General features: G+C 37.4%; 1 protein-coding gene across 3 annotated transcripts in view; it reads left to right on the forward strand.

Moving 5' to 3' along the window:
* CD1H11orf80 (chromosome D1 C11orf80 homolog) overlaps nt 1-19,246 on the forward strand; it is a 95,624-nt gene that overhangs the window by 39,138 nt on the left and 37,240 nt on the right. For all 3 annotated transcript variants that reach the window (XM_043581739.1, XM_043581740.1, XM_043581741.1), the window contains exons 4-5: nt 13,459-13,568; nt 18,903-18,986. In XM_043581739.1, coding sequence (XP_043437674.1) covers nt 13,459-13,568; nt 18,903-18,986 — 194 coding nt within the window. The remainder of the gene's footprint in view (nt 1-13,458; nt 13,569-18,902; nt 18,987-19,246) is intronic.

Raw genomic sequence — 19,246 nt, forward strand, 5'->3', positions numbered from 1 at the left:
TATCTCCCCCAACCCACTGCTAGGGCCACAGTCAGACTGGTGTGTGTGGTTATCTTCCCCTCACTTGGGGGCAGGAGTCACTTTGGAGTTGTGCTGGCCCCTGTGAGGGCTGCTTGCACACTGCCAGGCTTGTGGCACCACTCTGGATGGGTTCCTGCCAAGGATTGTTGGAGGGGGTGTGTCTACAGGAGAATGCAGGGGCAGGGCCCACAGTGCTAGCAAGTTCTGCCAGTCTGCTGCAGGAGGGGGCTTGCACCCACTGGGGAAAACTCCTGCCCAGGCTAGGATGGAGGGGGGTACTTCCTGCTGAAGGAAAACCCTAAGGACGGAGCACACTGTTAACAAGCTAGGTGGAGAGTGTTTGCTCTGCACTGGTTCTTACAGGAGTCTCTATATCTAGGGTGAGGTATAGGGGAGGGAAATGGTGCCTGCCAGCTCTTTTATTCTTGGAGAAGTCTCCCTCTCTTCATACCTCTCCCCAGGTATTTTTCAAGCTGCTGCTTCCATGCTGTATCTCAGCAGGGCTATTTGTTGTGCTGTCTCTTTAAGGATGGGGACTCAGTTTCCTATCCCTTCCAGCTCTCCCAGAGCCCAGCTGCTGATTTTTAAAGTGCCAGGTGTCAAGCCCCACCGATTGTAATAACTTGTGAAGTTAGGCCCTTCTAGTTTTCAAACCCGAATGTTATGGGATTTGTCTTGTCAGTTTGGGTCCTCTGTGACTGGGGTGCCTGATGTGGGGTCTGCTCCTCTCCTCTCTCCATGCCCAGGTGTTCCTCCCTCCTGTGGACAGCGCTGTGGGTCATTTTGTCTCCTTACTGTGTTTCTGCACTTCCTACCCTCTTCTATGTGGCCTTTTGTCTACATTTATCTGTCTGTGCCGCTAGTGTTCAGGTCATTTTCTGAGTTATTTACACTGATGTGGGTGTTATCTAGGTGTATCTGTGGGACAAGTTAAGCCTAGGCTCCTCCTACTCTGCCCTCTCCCCCAGAAGTCTCCAAAGGTTATTAATTTTTAATTAATTATTTTTCTTTTCTTTAATTAATTAATTAATTTTTTTTTTTTCTTGAGTGAGAGAGAATGTGCCTGCGCATGAGTGCAAGAGGGGCAGGGAAAAACAGGGAAAATATTATATGGAAATGGAAAGGATCTAGGATAATTAAAAGAATCTTTAAAAAGAAGAACATTACTGGAGGACTTAACTTACCCAACAGAATATTTTCTAGAAAGCTACAATAGTTAAGACAGTACTGAATTTGGCATAAAGATAGAAAGATGGGGAAAAAATGGAGTCCAGAAATAGGCCCATACTTATATGGCTACTTGATTTTTTTTATAAAAGCATCAAAATAATCCAACAAGGAACATTTTTTAAATTGAGGTATAATTGATATATTAGTTTCAGGTATATAACATAATGATGTGACATTTGCATACATTGTGAAATGATCATTGCAATAAGTCTAATATCCATCACCATACATAGATAAAAATTTTTTTCTTATGGTAACTTGTAAGATCTCTTTTTTTGGCAACTTTAAATGTGTAATACAATATTAGTAACTATAGTCACCATGGTGAACTTTACATTCCCTTGACTTACTTTATAACTGGAAGTTTATACATTTTGACCCCTTTACCTCCTCCACCCCCACTACCAGGAGCCACCAATATGTTATCTGTATCTATAAGCTCATTTTTTCTTTTAGATTCTACGTATAAGTGAGATCAAATGGTATTTGTCCTTTTCTGACTTACTTCACTTAGCATAATGCCTTCAAGGTTCATCTGTGTTGTCACTAAGGGCAAGATTTCATTTTTCTTTTTTTTTTTTTTAATAATTTTTGTAATGTTTACTTATTTATTTTGAGAGACAGTGTGAGAGAGCAGGGGAGGGGCGAGAGAGAGGATGAGAGAGAATGCCAAGCAGGCTCTGCATTGTTAGTGCAGAGCCCCCTGCTGGGCTTGATCTCATGAACCGTGAAATCATGATCTGAGAGGAAATCAAGAGTCAGATGCTTAACCTACTGAGTCACCTTGGTGCCCAAGATTTCGTTTTTCTAAAGGCTGAATAATATTCCATTGTATATATACATGCCACATTTCCTTAAAAAAAAATTTTTTTTTTTGAGAAAGTGAGCATGAACAGGAGAGGGGCAGAGGGAGAGAGAGGGAGAGAATCTTAAGCACACTACCACCCAGTGTGGAGCCTGTGGCAGGGCTCAGTCTCACCACCATAAGATCCTGACCTGAGCTGAAATCAAGAGTTGGGTGCTTAACTGACTGAGCCACCCAGGGGCCCCAACATTTTCTTTATTAATTGATTCATTAGTGGAAACAGGTTGTTTCCATGTCTTGGCCATTGTAAATATAATGTTGCAGTGAACATGGGGGTGCATATGTCTTTTCAAGTTAGTGTTTTTGTTGTCTTTAGATGTATATCAAGAAGTGGAGTTGCTGGGTCATATGGTAGTTATAGTGTTAATTTTCTGAGGAGCCTCCATACTGTTTTTTCATAGTGGTTTCATAGTAAGGTTACATCCTTCCCAACAGTGCACAAGGTTCATTTTTCTCCACATCCTCACCAACACTTTATTATTTCTTATCTTTCTGCTATTGGTTTGTGAGTTCTTTATATATTACAGATATGAACTCCTTTTATCATATACATGAATTGCAAATTTTTCTCACATTTATTAGTAAGTTGCCTTTTCATTTTGTTGATGGTTTCCTTAGCTCTGCAGAAGCTTTTTAGCTTGATGTAGTCTCATTTGTTTATTTTTATTTTTGTTGCCTTTGTTTTTGGTGTCAAATCCAAAAAATTAATCACCAAGACCAATGTCAAGGAGCTTCCTGTCTGTTTTCTTCTAGGAGTTTTGTGATTTCAGGTCTTACATTCATGGTCTTTAATCCTTTTTTTTTTTTTTTTAAGTTTATTTTGAGAAAGACAGCACAAGTGGGAGAGGGGCAGAGAGAGAGGGAGACAGAGAATCCCAAGAAGGTTCCACGCTGTCAGTGCAGAGCCCGATGTGGGGCTCAAACTCATGAAACCGTGAGATTGTGACCTGAGCCAAAACCAAGAGTCAGACTGAGCCACCCAGGGGCCCCTGGTCTTTAATCCATTTTGAGTTAATTTTTGTGTATGGTGTAAGATAGCAGTCCAGTTTCATTCTTTTGCAGAATATTTATATTTTTAATTTGCATATAATTTTAGACTTACAGAAGAGTTGCAAAAACAGCACAAAGAATTCTTGTACATCTTTCATCCAGTTTTCCCTGTAATATATATTTTTAATGTTTATTTATTTTTGACAAAGCGAGAGAGAGAGACAGAGCATGAGCAGCGGAGGGGCAGAGAGAGAGGGAGACACAGAATCTGAAGCAGGCTCGAGGCTCAGGGCTGTCAGCACAGGGCCTGACATGGGGCTCAAACTCACAGACTGTGAGATCATGACCTGAGCTGAAGTCAGACGCTCAACCGACTGAGCCACCCAGGCGTCCCTATGATTGATATTTTAAACCCCATATAGTACAATCATCAAAACTAACAAATTAACACTAGTAAAACAGTATTAACTAAACTATAGACTTCATTAAGATTTTACCAACTTTTCTACTAATGTCCTTTTTTGGTTCCTGGATCCATTACAGGACCTCACTTTGCATTTAGTTGTTAGGTCTTACTAATCTCTTTCAATCTGTGACAGTTTTTCCAACTTCCTTTTTCTTTTATGACCTTGACACTTTTGAAAAGTACTTGTCAGGTCTTTTGTAGAATGTCCTTCAATTTGAACTTGCGTGATGTTTTCTTGTATTAGATTGAGGTTATGCATTGTTGGGAAGAATACCAAACAGGTGATGTGCCCATTTCAGTGTGCATTATGAGGGAATTGATGATGTTGATGTCTCTTTAGTGGCAATATTAACCTTGATCATTTGGTTAAGGTGTTATCTGTCAGATTTTTCTAAGTAGAGTGACTTTGTGTAATTTTTAAATATGTGGGGGAAATACTGTGAGAATTTGCAAATATACTGTTTTTCCTTAAATGTTCATCTACTAACTTAATATTCATTGGTAGATCTGGCCTGTAGCAATTATTACTGTAGTATTACTGTAATATCGTATGTCCTCATTTCTTCTACATTTATTTATTGGAATTTATCTATAATGAAGTGTTGTCCCTTCTAAATCTTTTATTTATTAATCCAGTTATTTAATCAGGATGAACTTTTGGTTATTTATTTTACTTGGGGGGTTATAGTTCAGTACTATTTTTTGCACTATTTTGAGTATTTTCAGATGTTATAATTCCTGCCTTACAATGTTATTATTTTTTCTTTAAACTGTTAGTTGTATGTTAAGAAAAATATGAGAAGAAAAAATGCTTTTTGTATTCACTCATTTACTTCTGGTGCTCTTCATTTCTTCCTGTGTATCTGGGTTTTCATCTTCAGTCTAAAGAATATCCTTTAGCATTTCTTGTAGTACAGGTCTTCTGCCAATGAATTACTCAATCTTCTGTTTACCAAAAATGTCTTTGTCTTACCCTCATTTTAAAATAAATATATTTCAGTGGACTTGAAATTCTAGCTTGATAGTGCTTTGAAGTGAAGTCATTCCATTGTCTTCTGGCCTCTATTGTTTCTCAGAAGAAGTCAGCTGTAATTTATATTATAGGTCCTCTGTAGGTAGTATGTGCTTTTTCCCCCAGCTTGTTTCAAGATTTTCTATCTTCTTTATTAAAAAGATAACTTTGACCATTATGTACTTAGGTATTATATTCTTTGCACTTATCTTGCTTGGGGTTTGCTGAGCTTTTCACATCTTAATATTTTTCATCAAATTAAAAAACATTACTTTTCATATTTTCATATTTTTTCTCCTGTCCATTTAATATTTTTCCTGTCCATTCCACTTTCTTTTCCTTCTGGAACTCCCATTATACATATTTGTGACTGGTTGATATTGTTCTATAGGTCTCTAAGATTCTGTTCATTTTTCTTCAATCTCTTTACTGTCCAGATTGGACATGGAGATACACACACACACACACACACACACACACACACACACACACACATATATATATATATATATATATATATATAATTTTTTTATTTTTAGAGAGTGTGTGAGTGGCAGGGAGGGGCAGAGGGAGAGAGACAGAGAATCTTAAGCAGGCTCCACACTCAGCATGGAGCCAATGTGGGGTTCAGTGCCATGACCCTGGGATCATGGCTGAGCCGAAATCAAGAGTTGGATGCTCAACTGACTGAGCCATCCAGGCGCCCCAGACTGGATCATTTTTGTTCTTTGTCTTCAATAATTTCACTGACTCTTCTGTCATATCTAATGTATTAAACTTGTCCAGCAAATTCATTTCAGTCAATGAACTTTTCAGTTATAGAATTTCCATTTGATTTTTTTTACAGTGTACCTTTCTCTGCTGATATTTCATATAATTTGACACATTTAAGCCACCTTTGTCTTTGAACATATAATAAATAGTATGTACCTGGGGCACCTGGGTGGCTCAGCCGGTTAAGCATCCAACTTTGGCTCAGGTCATGATCTCGTGGTTCGTGAGTTTGAGCCCTGCATCGCACTCTGTGCTGAAAGCTCAGAGCCTGGAGCCTGCTTTGGAGTGTGTGTCTCCCTTTCTGTCTCTGCCCCTCCCCTGCTCACACTCTGTCTCTCTCTCTCAAAAATGAATAAGCTTAAAAAATTTTTTTTTACCTGGAGCCTGTTTCCGATTCTGTGTCTCCCTCTCTCTGCCCCTCCCCCGTTCATGCTCTGTCTCTCTCTGTTCCAAAAATAAAAAAAAAAATAAAAACGTTGAAAAAAAAATAATAAAAAAAAATAAAATGTATTGACTTCTTTAAAAAAAAAATTTTTTTTTAAATAAATAATATGTGTCTGAGAGTCTTTCCTAAATATAACATCTATGACAGGCTTGGGCTTTTTTATTGCTTTTTTTTCCTTGTGAGTTACATTTTTTTTTCTTTGCGTATCTAGTAAATCCTTATTTTATATTGGATAATGTGTTCCTATTTTATATTCTGTTTTAACTCTGAAGAGTGTTGATTTTTGTTCTAGCAGGCTAATCTAACCTAGTGTTGCTTGTTTTTATACCTTTTATAGGGTTCATATGTAGAAACTCAAGTCATTTTCCAAACTCCTTTAACTTGATACCACTCAATCTCCAAACTATCTCCTCTGTGGATCTTGTTGAGTCTTGGTTTTAGGCATTTTCTTAGGTTAGGTCAAGAATGAATTTTCATCTAGAAAGTGGGTTATTATTGTTGTTGTCTATTCCCCCCCCCCCCCTCTCTCTCTCTCTTTTTTTTTTTTTTTTTTTTTTTTTTTTTGCTAAGAAAGCCTTACCTTTTTGGTGTCTTAGCTGGACACCATCAGTTTTATCAAGGTCTCTCCATTCTGGTTGGGTCTGAAGCCCAACATTTTCCAGCACTGCTTGACCACTTGTGTCTTGTTTCATTCTCAACTCCATTGCAGCTGCTGTCTGGGAAATTTAATATAGTCTCACCTGTGTATGCATAGCCCAGCTTTTGACCAAGGACTCATGGGGAGCTCCCACACAGACTTTCAGTATCCACTTCTGCATAGCTCCCTCCCCTCCTGTGCCCTGCCTTGCAGATTCTAGGTACTTTTGCAACTCTGAACTGTTCTGTACCTTCTCAGCATATTGGGTCCACTATACTCTGCTTGGGCTCCAGGTCCCTGCTCAGTGGACAGGAAAATTTCCCCAGGCAGACATCCAGGGCAGTCATAGGGTTTACCTCAGGAGTTTGCCTTCTCTCAAGGATCACAGTCTTGTGCTATTTGTTGTCCAGTGCCTGAAAACAATTGACTCATACGTTTTACCTAGTTTTATAGTAGTTTTTGGTGCGAGGGCTGATTTATTAGTACCTGTTATTTCATCATTGCTGGAAGAAGTCCCAGTATATGGTTTTGATGTATGTTCACATTGCCACATGACTGAAATTTTGCTACTTTAACAGTTGAAGGGCTATATGAAGAGATAGCTTGATATTGTTGATGATATAATTCTTTCTTCCTTATCTCCACACTATCTCAGCAAAAAGGTGCAAATTTAAACTCATTTTTAAATGGTTATGCTGATTTGGTTTATTTAGTTCTTTCATCAAGTGAATGTGGAATGTAAACATTTAAAGTTTTTCATTCTAGGGGCGCCTGGGTTGCTCAGTTGGTTAAGCATTAGACTTCGGCTCAGGTCCTGGTCTCATGGTTCATGGGTTTGAGACCCACATCAGGCTCTGTGCTGACAGTTCAGATCCTGGAGCCTGCTTCAGATTCTGTGTCTCCCTCTCTCTCTGCCTCTCCCCCACTGGCACTCTGACTCACTCTCTCAAAAATAAAAACATAAATAAATAATAAATAAGTTAAAGTTTTTCATTTTTGTTTCTTAAAGCTTATTTTGAGAGAGAGACAGACAGAGAGAGAGAGAGAGAGAGAGAGAGAGAGAGAAAACTAGTGGGGGAGGGGCAGAGAGAGAAGGGGACACAAGATCCGAAGTGGGCTCTGTACTCACAGCAAAGAGCCTGATGTGGGGCTTGAAGTCACAAACCGTGAGATCGTGACCCCTGAGCTAAAGGTGGGACACTTAACTGACTGAGCCATCCAAGCATCCCTAAAGTTTTTCATTCTTTAATGGTAGTTTGGTTCTCTTAAAAGTCCAGATTCCAAGTTAATTTTTTGTGATCTTTGATGATAGTACTTAATTATCTTCTGATATCTAATATTGCTGATGAGAAGTCTAACTCATGTTTCTTCAGGATAATTTCATTCTCTTTTGTAGTTTTTAGAGTTTTCTCTTTATCCTTGTTATTCTGGGTTTCACTTTGATATGTTCAGCTGTGTGGCTTTTTTTGTGCCTTTTTTTTTTTTAAGAAATTTATCCTGCTTGGCATTTGGTAAATTTATTCAAACAGTACTTACATCTGTCTTTGTTTTATGATAATTCTCCGTCATTATTTATTATGGATCTATTTTTTTATTTAAAAATTTTTTTAGTGGGGTGACTGGGTGGTTCAGTTGGTTAAGCGCCAAGCTCTTGGTTTCAGCTCAGGTCATGATCTCACAGTTCATGAGATTGAGCCCCACGTCAGGCTCCATGCTGATGGTGTGGAGCCTGCTTGAGATCCTCTCTTTCCCTCTGTCTGTCCCTCCCCCACATGCGTGGACACTTTCTCTCTCAAAATAAATAAATAAACTTAAAAAAACCATTAAAAATTTGTTTAGTATTTATGTTTTTTAAAAGTTTATCCTTAATGTCTTTATAGATTTGTCTATCTTGGAGATTTCATATAAATGAAATAATACAATATGTAGTCTTTTGTGTCTGGTTTCTTTCACTAAGCCTAATGTTTAAAAAAAATTGTTTTTATTTTAGAGAGAGAGAAAACGTGAGTGGGGAAGGGCAGAGGGAGACAGAGAATCTTAAGCAGGCTCTATGCTCAGCATGGAGCCTGACACGGGGCTTAATCTCATGACCCTGGGATCATGACCTGAGCTGAAATCAAGTCAGATGCTCAACCCACCAAGCCACCCGGGTGCCCTAGCATAATGTTTTCAAAATTCATCCATGTTGTGGGGCACCTGGGTAGCTCAGTTGGTTTAGTCTCTGACTTTGGCTCGGGTCATGATCTCGTGGTTTGTGAGTTTGGGCCCCACATAGGGCTCTGTACTATCAGCATGGAACCCACGTCAGATCCTCTGTCCCCCCTCTCTCTCTCTGTCCCTCCCTGGCTCTCATGCTCTCTTGCTCTCTCATTAATAAACATTAAAAAATTTTTAAAAATTCATCCATATTGTAGTATGGACCAGTACTTCAGTTATTTTTATGGATGAACAATATTGCATATTTTGTTAATCTGTTTATTATTGATGGACATTTGGGTTGTTTCCACTTTTGCCTACTAAGAATAATGCTGCTGTAAAAGATTCAGGTACTACCTTTTCTTTTAAATGTGCTCTTTTACAGTCGCTAATCTGCCTTCCCTAACATGTTCATTTCAAACACTGTATCTTTAATTTCCAAAATTTCTAATAGAGTTTTCTCCTCTTTCTGTTTGATCTATGGCAATGTGTTCTTTTTTGAAAATTTTTTTTTATTTGAGTATAGTTGACACATAGTACTACATAAGTTTCAGATATACAGCATAGTGATTCATCATCTCTACAGGTTGTGCTATGCTCAATAAAGTGTAGCTACCATCTTTCGTCATACACTATTATGACATCATTGACTATATTTCCTATGCTGTAGCTTTTATTCTCATGACCTGTTCATTCCATAACCACATGCCTATATCTGTTATTCCCCATCCCCCATTTTGCCCATCCCCCATTCCCCTCTCCTCTAGCAACCATAAGTTTGCTGTCTGTATTTATAGGTCTGATTCTGCTTTCTCTTTGTTTATTCATTTGTTTTTGTTTTCACTTATGAATGAATTCATAGGGTGATTTTTACGGCTGTGTAATACTCCATTGTATGTATGTGTGTATGTATATATCAATAGCTATCTATATATGATGTAGATATATATATACTTATATATATATATATATACATGTATACATATGTATATACACACACATACGTGCATAGCACATCTTCATTCACTCATCTATCAATGGATATTTGGGTTGCTTCTATATCTTGACTATTGTAAATAATGCTGCAGTAAATATAGGGGTGCATATATCTTTTTGAATTAGTTTTCTCCTTTTCTTTATGTAAATACCCAGTAGTGGAATTATTGGATCATATGGTAGTTCTATTTTTAATTTTTTGAGGAACCTCCATACTGTCTTCCATAGTCACTATACCAATTTACTTTCCCACAAACAGTGCATGAGAGTTCCTTTTGGATCCACATTCCTACCAATACTTGTTATTTTTTGTGTTTTTCATTTTAGCAGTTCTGACAGGCACAAGATGATATCTCATTGTGGTTTTGATTTGCATTTCCCTGATGATGAGTGATGTTGAGCATCTTTTCATGCATCTGTTCGCCATCTGTATGTCGTCTTTGGAAAAATGTTCAGATTTTACCATTTTTAATTGGATTATTTGTTGGGGAGGTTGGTGTTGAGTTGTTCTTTATTTATTTTGGATATCAACCCCTTATATATATCATTTGTAAATATTTTCTTTCATTCAGTAGATTGCCTTTTTGTTTTGTTGATAGTCTTCTTTCCTTTCAGATTGTTTTTTAACTGTTTCCTCATGTATAAGTTTTATTAGTTGATATGTGTCATATTTTTCATGTTATTGGTCTTTGTTGGTTGGTAACTTTTAGATAAGAGCTAATTGTCCATCATCCATTTGTTTTGAACACATTCTGCATTGACAGGGTTCCAATAGGAAGCTCTCTGTTGCTGAGCCCTAATCTTGCAGGATATGTATCTTAGATTAAATTTTGCTTGCGTGGTTAGATACAAAGCTCTTGCATCTTAATAGACTACATAGTTCTGAGTCTTATCTCCACTTACATGACGTAGCTCTAAGGCTTGTGTCAGTGATCCTGCTACTAGCATCACTTGGCTTTAACCAACTCTCTGGTAGTTTGTGTTTTGGCTCCTTGTTTAGATCTCCTGTGTATGGCCTGTGTGGATCTTGCTCTTACATCTATGGCTATTGCCATATTAGCCCTATGTATTTTTCCCTAGTCCAGGCCCCAAAGATGGTGCACATCTTTGGTCCTCACCTACCATTGTGGATTTTCTTTTTTCCTTTCTGAAGATAAGGAGAATCTCTCTCTCCATTTCTGGTCTGTAAAGATTTTTCTCTTTTTCTCACCATGACTATGTATTTTCTAGACTATGTATTTATTAAGATTTAAAAATACTTGTTTTGGGGCACCAGACCAGCTCAGTCGGTTGAGTGTCTGACTTTGACTCAGGTCGTGCGCTCACAGTTTGTGGGTTCAAACCTGGGTCGGGCTCTGTGCTGACAGCTCAAAGCCTGGAGCCTGCTTAGGATTCTGTGTCTCCCTCTCTCTCCATGCCTCCCCCACTCGTTCTTGTTCTCTCTCCCTCTCTCTCTCTCTCTCAAAAATAAGTAAAAATTAAAAAGAAATTAAAATACTTGCTTTAATAGGTGATGGGTATTAAGGCAGGCACTTGTGATGAACACCAGTTGATGTATGACAGTGTTGAATCACTATATTGTTCGCCTGAAACTAATATTACACTGTTATGTTAACTGGAATTTAAATAAAAACTTAAAAAAATTTTTTTATCATTTTATGTGTTTGAATGGGAAGGTGCAGTTTCTTTTTTTTTTTTTTAATTTTTTTTAACGTTTATTTATTTTTGAGACAGAGATAGAGCATGAACAGGGGAGGGTCAGAGAGAGAGAGAGGGAGACACAGAATCCGAAACAGGCTCCAGGCTCCGAGCTATCAGCACAGAGCCCAACGCGGGGCTTGAACTCACGAAGTGCGAGATTATGACCTGAGCCGAAGTCGGACGCTTAACCGACTGAGCCACCCAGGCGCCCCGGGGAGGTGCAGTTTCAACATATGCTCAACTTATCTTGAAATAGAAGGCTTTGGGGTGCTTAAGTGGCTCAGGCGGTTAAGCATCCAACTCTTGATTTCAGCTCAGGTTACGAACTCACAGTTTGTGAGTTCGATGCCCACGTCCAGCTCTACTCCAGGTGTGGAGCCTGCTTGGGATTCTCTGTCTCCCTCTCTCTCTGCCACTCTCCTGCATACACTCTCTCTTTCAAAGTAAATAAATAAACATTTAAAAAGAAATAAAAGGCTTTTATTTAGTTTTATTGTTCTGCCTTTCACATTTAACTCTAGTCAGTCCATCTGGGTGGGTGTGTGTGTGTGTGAAATGAGGCAATTGAAACTGATTTTCCTCAAATAACTACACATTTTCTTTTAAATTGTTAATTAGATTTCTGGAGAATTCAGTTATTGACAATACTTTTTCTTATGTATATACATGTTTTACCCATTCTGCACTGTATCAGTACTTCAAAGACAAGGTAGGACTCAGGAACAAATTTTCTCTTATTTCACAAAAGGTAATTTAATCACAGTAAAAAAGGGTCACTTTAGGTCAGAAAGTTGGTCAGTGGTAAAACTAAAGATTGATGCAAGGCATCTTGGTTCAATGCCAAGTTCACTAAACCTCAGTGTAGCACAACCTTGCTGCCATATTATCCCAAGCTTTACAATTGAATTATATTTGAAAAACAAATAATGGCAAGAAAAATACTACCCATTAAGATTGATAGCTAGTACTTGATCTTGGTAATGTCCATACTTTCTGAGGTTACAGATTTATTAGATATGTAGTATGAGTGCTGTAGGAGAGAGTTGTGCTTTTATTTTAGGATGCATTTTATTATTGTTTTTAAAGTTGGATTCTTGTATAATATCAACACTGTCAACCTCATTTACAAAATCTTTGTTTTTAGTTCTCCATTATACTAGTAATGTAGAGGAGAAATAAGGGATGGCATTTTATAAAATGGGAGATTTGTGGTTTTTTTCCTTTATAATATGAGTGCCAAGATACAGAAAGGAAGGACAGTGATGCAAATTTTGAGGTTCTGTTTGTTGATGATGCAGGACCACTTGGTGCTTTGTGGAAAGATAGTTCTAAGTTAACAATGTAAACATACCAAGTGGTTAATTTGTGAACAAAATTAGGAAGAGTTTGTTTTACTTTGTAAAGACTACCTTATTAAATAAAGAAAGTACTCCATTAGGTAAATGCCTGAGAGGGTCATTCTTGAATTTTTCTGCTTTTAATTCTAAATTACCTCACTTAGGGGCGCCTGGGTGGCGCAGTTGGTTAAGCATCCGACTTCAGCCAGGTCACGATCTCGCGGTCCGTGAGTTTGAGCCCCGCGTCAGGCTCTGGGCTGATGGCTCAGAGCCTGGAGCCTGTTTCCGATTCTGTGTCTCCCTCTCTCTCTGCCCCTCCCCCATTCATGCTCTGTCTCTCTCTGTCCCCAAAAAAATAAACGTTGAAAAAAAAATTTTTTTAAATAAAAAAATAAATAAATTACCTCACTTACTGGATTTGTGTTTATCAAATAATGAATTAATGTATTGAAAACAGAAGAATATAAGCTAGAGCTGTCAGTTCTGAAGATTTCTAGCTTTGGACATGACCTTGTGGAAATTAACTGAAAATACAAATTGATTTAGCAAATGTGAAAAATTGAAAACACGAGATGAAATGTCTTAACCCCATAAAGTAATTCTAAATGTTCAAGCAATTTGCTGATGCATAGCCATTTCCAGTCATACTTCAAATTTTGCAGATAATCTTTTCATCAGGGAAATGCCTTCTTGGCTCATCAGTTTAATAAACAATTCCAGAAACTCTGGTACTTATCCAAACTGCCTTTTTATTTATTTATTTTTTGTCTCCATTTCTTCTCACACAGAAATACAATCTATACTGCCCGGATTCTCTGCAAAGCTGAACTGGACTTCAGAAGAAGCCAGCTCTTCTCAGGACATATCAGGGGTAACACCCTTCCAGATGATTTTTGAGGCAGGTTTTGTTGTGGTTCTATAAATTACTGATATCTTGATTCTCATTTTTCTACAAATATAAAAATAGGAAAGAAAAGCCTAGGCCCATCACAGTTCCAAGTTGAAATGAAATAAGGCATTGGCTCCCAAACTTCTCTGTGCAGATTTCAAAACCCCCCCCGTAGCTTCTAAATGACTGGTATTTGTGTCCCACTCCAAGAGGTTGTGATTTAATTGGCCTAGGGTGTTGGATTAGTTTGCTCAGGTTGCCATAAAGAAATACTATGGATTGGGTGGTTAAACAACAGAACATTATTTCCTCATACTTTTGGAGTCTAGAAGTTTAAGAATAAGGTGCCTTGTCACTGTTTCCTCACATGGTTCCTCTGTGTATATGTGGTGGGAGAGCTCTCTAATTAGTCTACCACTTCTTATAAGGACATCTTCCTGTCAGATTAGGGCTCCACGTTTATGACCTCATTTAACTTTATTTATGTCCTCAAAGCTCTGTCTCCAAATACAGTCACATGGGGGGCTAGGGCTTCAACGTATGAATTTTAGGGAATACAGTTTAGTCCATACTGGTGTGGCCTGGGCTTTAAAATATTTTTGAAATCCCAGATTGAAAAAAATTCCCAGGTGATTCCTAATGTGCAGGTAAACTTGAGAACCACTGAAATTAAGCCATTATTTGAGTTTGGATCTCCTGAAAGACAAAATAAAAATGGATTCCCAGTGTAGATCCTATTGGCATACATTTTACTAGGTTGACTTAAAGATCTTTATTGATTTATTTGTAGCCCAGATTTATGAGTGACAGTTGAGTTTTCCATTCCCTTTAACAATTCTGTGATTCCCTATTCTTTCTTTCCTTTGAATCTGTGGAGACATAAAGAATTAGAGTACTTTAAACATTCTCCCAAGAAGCACTTGGGAAGCCTTTCTTCACGTTTGGACAATTATATGCTCCTTCTCAAAGGAAAGGGGTGCAGTATTGCGACAATAGATATCCCTGGCCGTGCCTTATCTTCTTTAGAAGAATGATGAGTAAACAATCCGGAGCAATTAATGGTTAGTCAGCTCTGAAACTATTAACATTAAGTAGCAATAAAAAAGCTGATTTCAGTGAACCAAGGAAATCAGTTCTAGTAAAGGAGATCATGTGTTTTAGCTAGTCTAAACAAACAATGATAATTCTTACACGTAACATTTATGTATATTATTTAAGCCTCCCAACAACTCTGTGAAGAACAGAGATTATCACCCAATTTACAGATACAAGAAAACTGAGATTCAGAGAATTAGATTGACTTTCAAGGGTCATATGAAAGTTAAGCGACAGGATTAGAATTTGAACCAAAGTCTTGTACTCATATGAATCAGGTCTGTTTGAATATTTATTCACTCATTGAGAAACCTGTGTTTGTTCAAGCCGGCCTCACTTTGCTAGATGTTGAAGGTACAGTGACCCAAGACATGTTACTTGATTCCAAGGAACCTGAAATCTAAAGGAAAAGATAAACAAGCAAACAAATAATTATAATACACTGTAAATGTATTATGATAGAGGTAGGATATATATATAGGAAGGATATCTAACCCAATGGGAAGTGCCCAGTTCTCATCTCTTGATGAGACTGAAAACAGATTATCTGATATAAGGAGTTCAGAGACTTGAAAGAATAGGGATTTGTCTTCAGATTGATAAAGTTTGTCTTATTTTTTTTCCTTATTGCAAAAGCAGTGTTTCCCTCAGGAAAATCAGAGAGAGCATCTAGAACACAGATAATTTGACATAATCAAGGTAGCCACTGTTAACATCCTAGTGTGCACCTTTTCACATAAGAGTGAGGCATTTCAGTTTCAGGTTTTTAGAATGGTACCATTCCAAATTATGGCCATGGAAATAGGTGGCTGGAAATGCATGGAGGTCAAGGTCGTTGGGAGTTGAAGAGGTCAGGAAATTATGTCTAAATTGTTGCTTAGACAGGCCATCTACTTGGATGTGGAAGTCAACCCATATGATGGTATGTCTTAAAGTGCTGAGGGAAACTGATCTCAGTGCCTGCAGTCAGCTGGTGATCCATGAAGAGTGGGGAAGAGTAGTATGACCTCAGAGGAACAAGGATTCCCTGAAAGCATTGGTTCTATTACATCTCTTGTCTCTGGTACTATGCAGCTATTTAAAAGATACTTGAATGAAGGAAGTGAGAAGGGGAGATTGTGAACAAGCTAATTATATATACCTCAAATGGGGAGAAGGGTTAGATAGCAAGGTTCAGAGCAGAGGCTAGTGAATGGAGACATCTGTGAAAAAGCTATAATAAATGATCCACTGCTTTGGGCATGTGAGGAAAGCTAATCCCAGGAAATACGAAGAAAGCTTCATTTAGGAGAGATGCATAAGCTCAGAGTCAGTCTTGTGTCTTGCATCTTGGAGTCCATTAGGCTGGATAACATGTACTTCCAAAAACAATTTGATTTTACAAGATCTTCTTGAAAGCTTTATCCATTTTTATATTTATTTTTGCCGTAATATTAAAAATGATAAAATTGGTAGAGATAAACATATATACATATAAACATCTTCATACTTATATTTATCTATCTCTATTTCTCTAACTAGAGACAGGAAGAGACAGAGGCACTGACTGACTTTCTTCTAGACAGTCATATAGGGCCCATGACTACATAAGTTCAGTTTGAAAATATAAAACAGCTCTGATATTCTGTGATATAATTAGATTTGTATTTAAAGGTGAAGGCTGAACATATGATTCAGTAGTGGTTTCTGCTGCCCAGGGCTTGCAGCATCTGTTTTTTCCTAACACACTTAAGTAAATTCACTGCTTCTATAGATATGTTAGGCTGGGGTACTGCGTTCCTAACACCCAACTGTAAAAGGCTGTAAAAGACTTCGTAGACATACACACATACATATATTCTCTCTCTCTGTTTCTCTCAATAATTTATGAGTAGATCTTAAAAGGAGGCATTTGCTTTATGTTAACTATCCTCTGCTGATAGGACATTAGGTCACTTTATCTTCTCAATCTGAATTAGGTGCCAGTCTTTCTTGTGCATTTCTTTAGCATCTCTTATATATCTAAATCATAAAACTTTCACATTGTCATATAAGTTATTTATTTGTCTTTCCCTTCTACTTAACTGAACTCTTCAAATTCAGAGATTGTTTTATTTCCTCTGTAGGCCCAAGTATATAATAAGCTTCATTGAGTATTTTGAGTGGATAATTCAGTAGTTTGCATAAGTGGTGCCTATCAGGGTCCATAAAAGTAATGATAGATAACATAATATCTGATTCAGGAAGCTATATGCACCGAAAATGAACTTTCTTGGAGAGACAGCATTGCATAGTGGAACGTGGACTTTGAAACAAGTCATATCTAGGTTTGAATCCCAGTTCTTAACTAGACATGTGTGACCTTGGACAAATCAAACAGCTTATTTAGTCTCATTATTTTCATAAATAAAATGGGGAAATTTCCTACTTGCGTACAAAGTGTTTGGCATGTAGCAGGTGTTCATTAAATGGTACCTCTCATCATTAATTGTAGCCCCTTTCTGGTAGCTGCTGAAGGAATTTACACTTACTTGGTTGCTTTACTGCTAGATATAATTAGCCCTTTCTATGATGTACCCTATAATAACAAAGGCTACAGAAGTTTGAAATTTTTCCAAGAAGTTGTTTTGGAAGTGCTAATTACAGAAAATGCTTCGAAGAGATCATTGCTTTTCTACTATTTGAACATTTTATGATAAAAATTTTTAAATGAAGGATGTGACTGTGATGTGTATGCTGCACTTATAACTTAATTACCACTGTTTTTGTGTATGAATAATCTTAGATCTGTATCCAGAATTTTCTAATAATTCCCATCCATTTTTCTGATAATTTTTGCTAATGATTCTGTAATAATCTAATTTCCCCACCCATTGCACAATTCTTGATCTCATTTTCAGTGTGCTTATAAAAAGTATTACAATAATTCTTTCTGTTTCTTCCTCATTGTGTTATGATATTTTGAGATCTGGGACCATTTTTTTCTTAATATGTACCTACTACATGGCTCTGTATTCTCTGAGCCGCCGATAACTTACTGAAATTTTTTTACTCTATTTCTTCTCATTTTCCTCAACTTCTCCATTTTGTAGAAGACTCTTTATAACTTTAGTTTTAGGGACACTGTATTAAATACAATGAGCCATTATAGGATAGTGGTTAATACTAAAGCTTTGAATCCAGATCAGGTAACCTTAAGAAAGTTGTTTGACCTCTTTGAGACTCATTTTTTTCATCCACAGAATGTGGGTTATGTGTACATAATAGGGCTTTTGTGAGGGGTAAATGAGGTAGTTAATACAAGTAAGGTACTTTTGCTCCATTCCTGGAATAGAGAAAATCCTCATTAAATTGTAAATGTTATTGTATTTATAGGGAGGTATCTGGGTATGCTTGAAAGAGCATGGACAGTTAGTGTTAGACAGACTTAAGGTCAAATTCTGGCTCTATCACTGAACCGCTGAGTAACCATAGGCAAGTTGCTTAACTTCTCTGAACCTCATTTAAAAAAACCTACAGAGAAGATAGTACCTGCCTCCAGGTTTGTTGTGAGGTAATGTAGGTACAGCACCTGCAAAATGCTTGATGCTTGCTATATAGTAGGCATTCAACAAGTGATATCTACTATTGTTGCCATGTATAATATATACTTTCAGATTATTATTTGGTCCTTAAAACAGTTCTGTGAGGGAGAATGGGTAACTTTTATCCCTGTTTTGAAGATTAGTAAATGAAGTCCAAAGCAATTAAGTGATTTTTTTTCATGGTTACGTATGTAATTTTTATAGAGCTAGTACTAGAACACAGGTCTTCTGACTTGTGAGATTTTTGCTTTATAGCTTTTCCTAAAAAATAAAGTTTAGATAAATGGATTGATGATGAAAAGTAGGTTCCTTTTAGTGTCTGTTAATTTCACTCCATTCTTAATAGAGATTGACTCTCACATCAGGATGGCAGAGCTAAGAAAGAGTTAACGCTTCTTAGCTCTGGTCTGATACTTTTAAATTTGTTACAAAAAGTGGTTTTGAGATTGTGGGTTTTACTCTGACCTTTGTTCACATGTCTCCTAAAGTTCCACGAAATAGTTTAACCCAAGGAATGATGGCTGTTAGATTCCCTTTTGTATCCAATTCTTAGACCATCCCCTTGGATGTCTGAGAAGCTTTCTAAGGTGAGAGTTACCTTTATAGGAAGAAATATCACAGTTTAATTCATTTGTGCTCCTGGGTTTGTGTATATGTGGTAGAAGTTTTTGTTGGATTGTTACAGGTTGATGAAAAGCCCAGAACCTTGATGACAGATAGTTTGGTGATAAAGAACTTTTTACGCAGAATCATCATGGTACACCCTAAGGTAAGCTGTTCTTTTGCATAGTAATGATTCTTTTAAATCACATGTTTTCAAGAGACCTCTACTCTGTAGGACGTGGAAGGATATGCTTGGTCCTCTTTTCTTTTAATGACAATGATTACAACTTTAATATTGAATTGATTTGATTTCTGTGCCCCTAACACAGTGTTGGTGTTGGTCATGTGATGTAGTTGACAGCCCTTGAATATAGAGCTTTCTTTGGGTTGTTGTTTTTACTTCCATATTATTTTATTGTATCAGTT

Source organism: Prionailurus bengalensis, chromosome D1 (assembly GCF_016509475.1).
Source record: "Prionailurus bengalensis isolate Pbe53 chromosome D1, Fcat_Pben_1.1_paternal_pri, whole genome shotgun sequence".
Classification (NCBI taxonomy): Eukaryota; Metazoa; Chordata; class Mammalia; order Carnivora; family Felidae; genus Prionailurus; species Prionailurus bengalensis.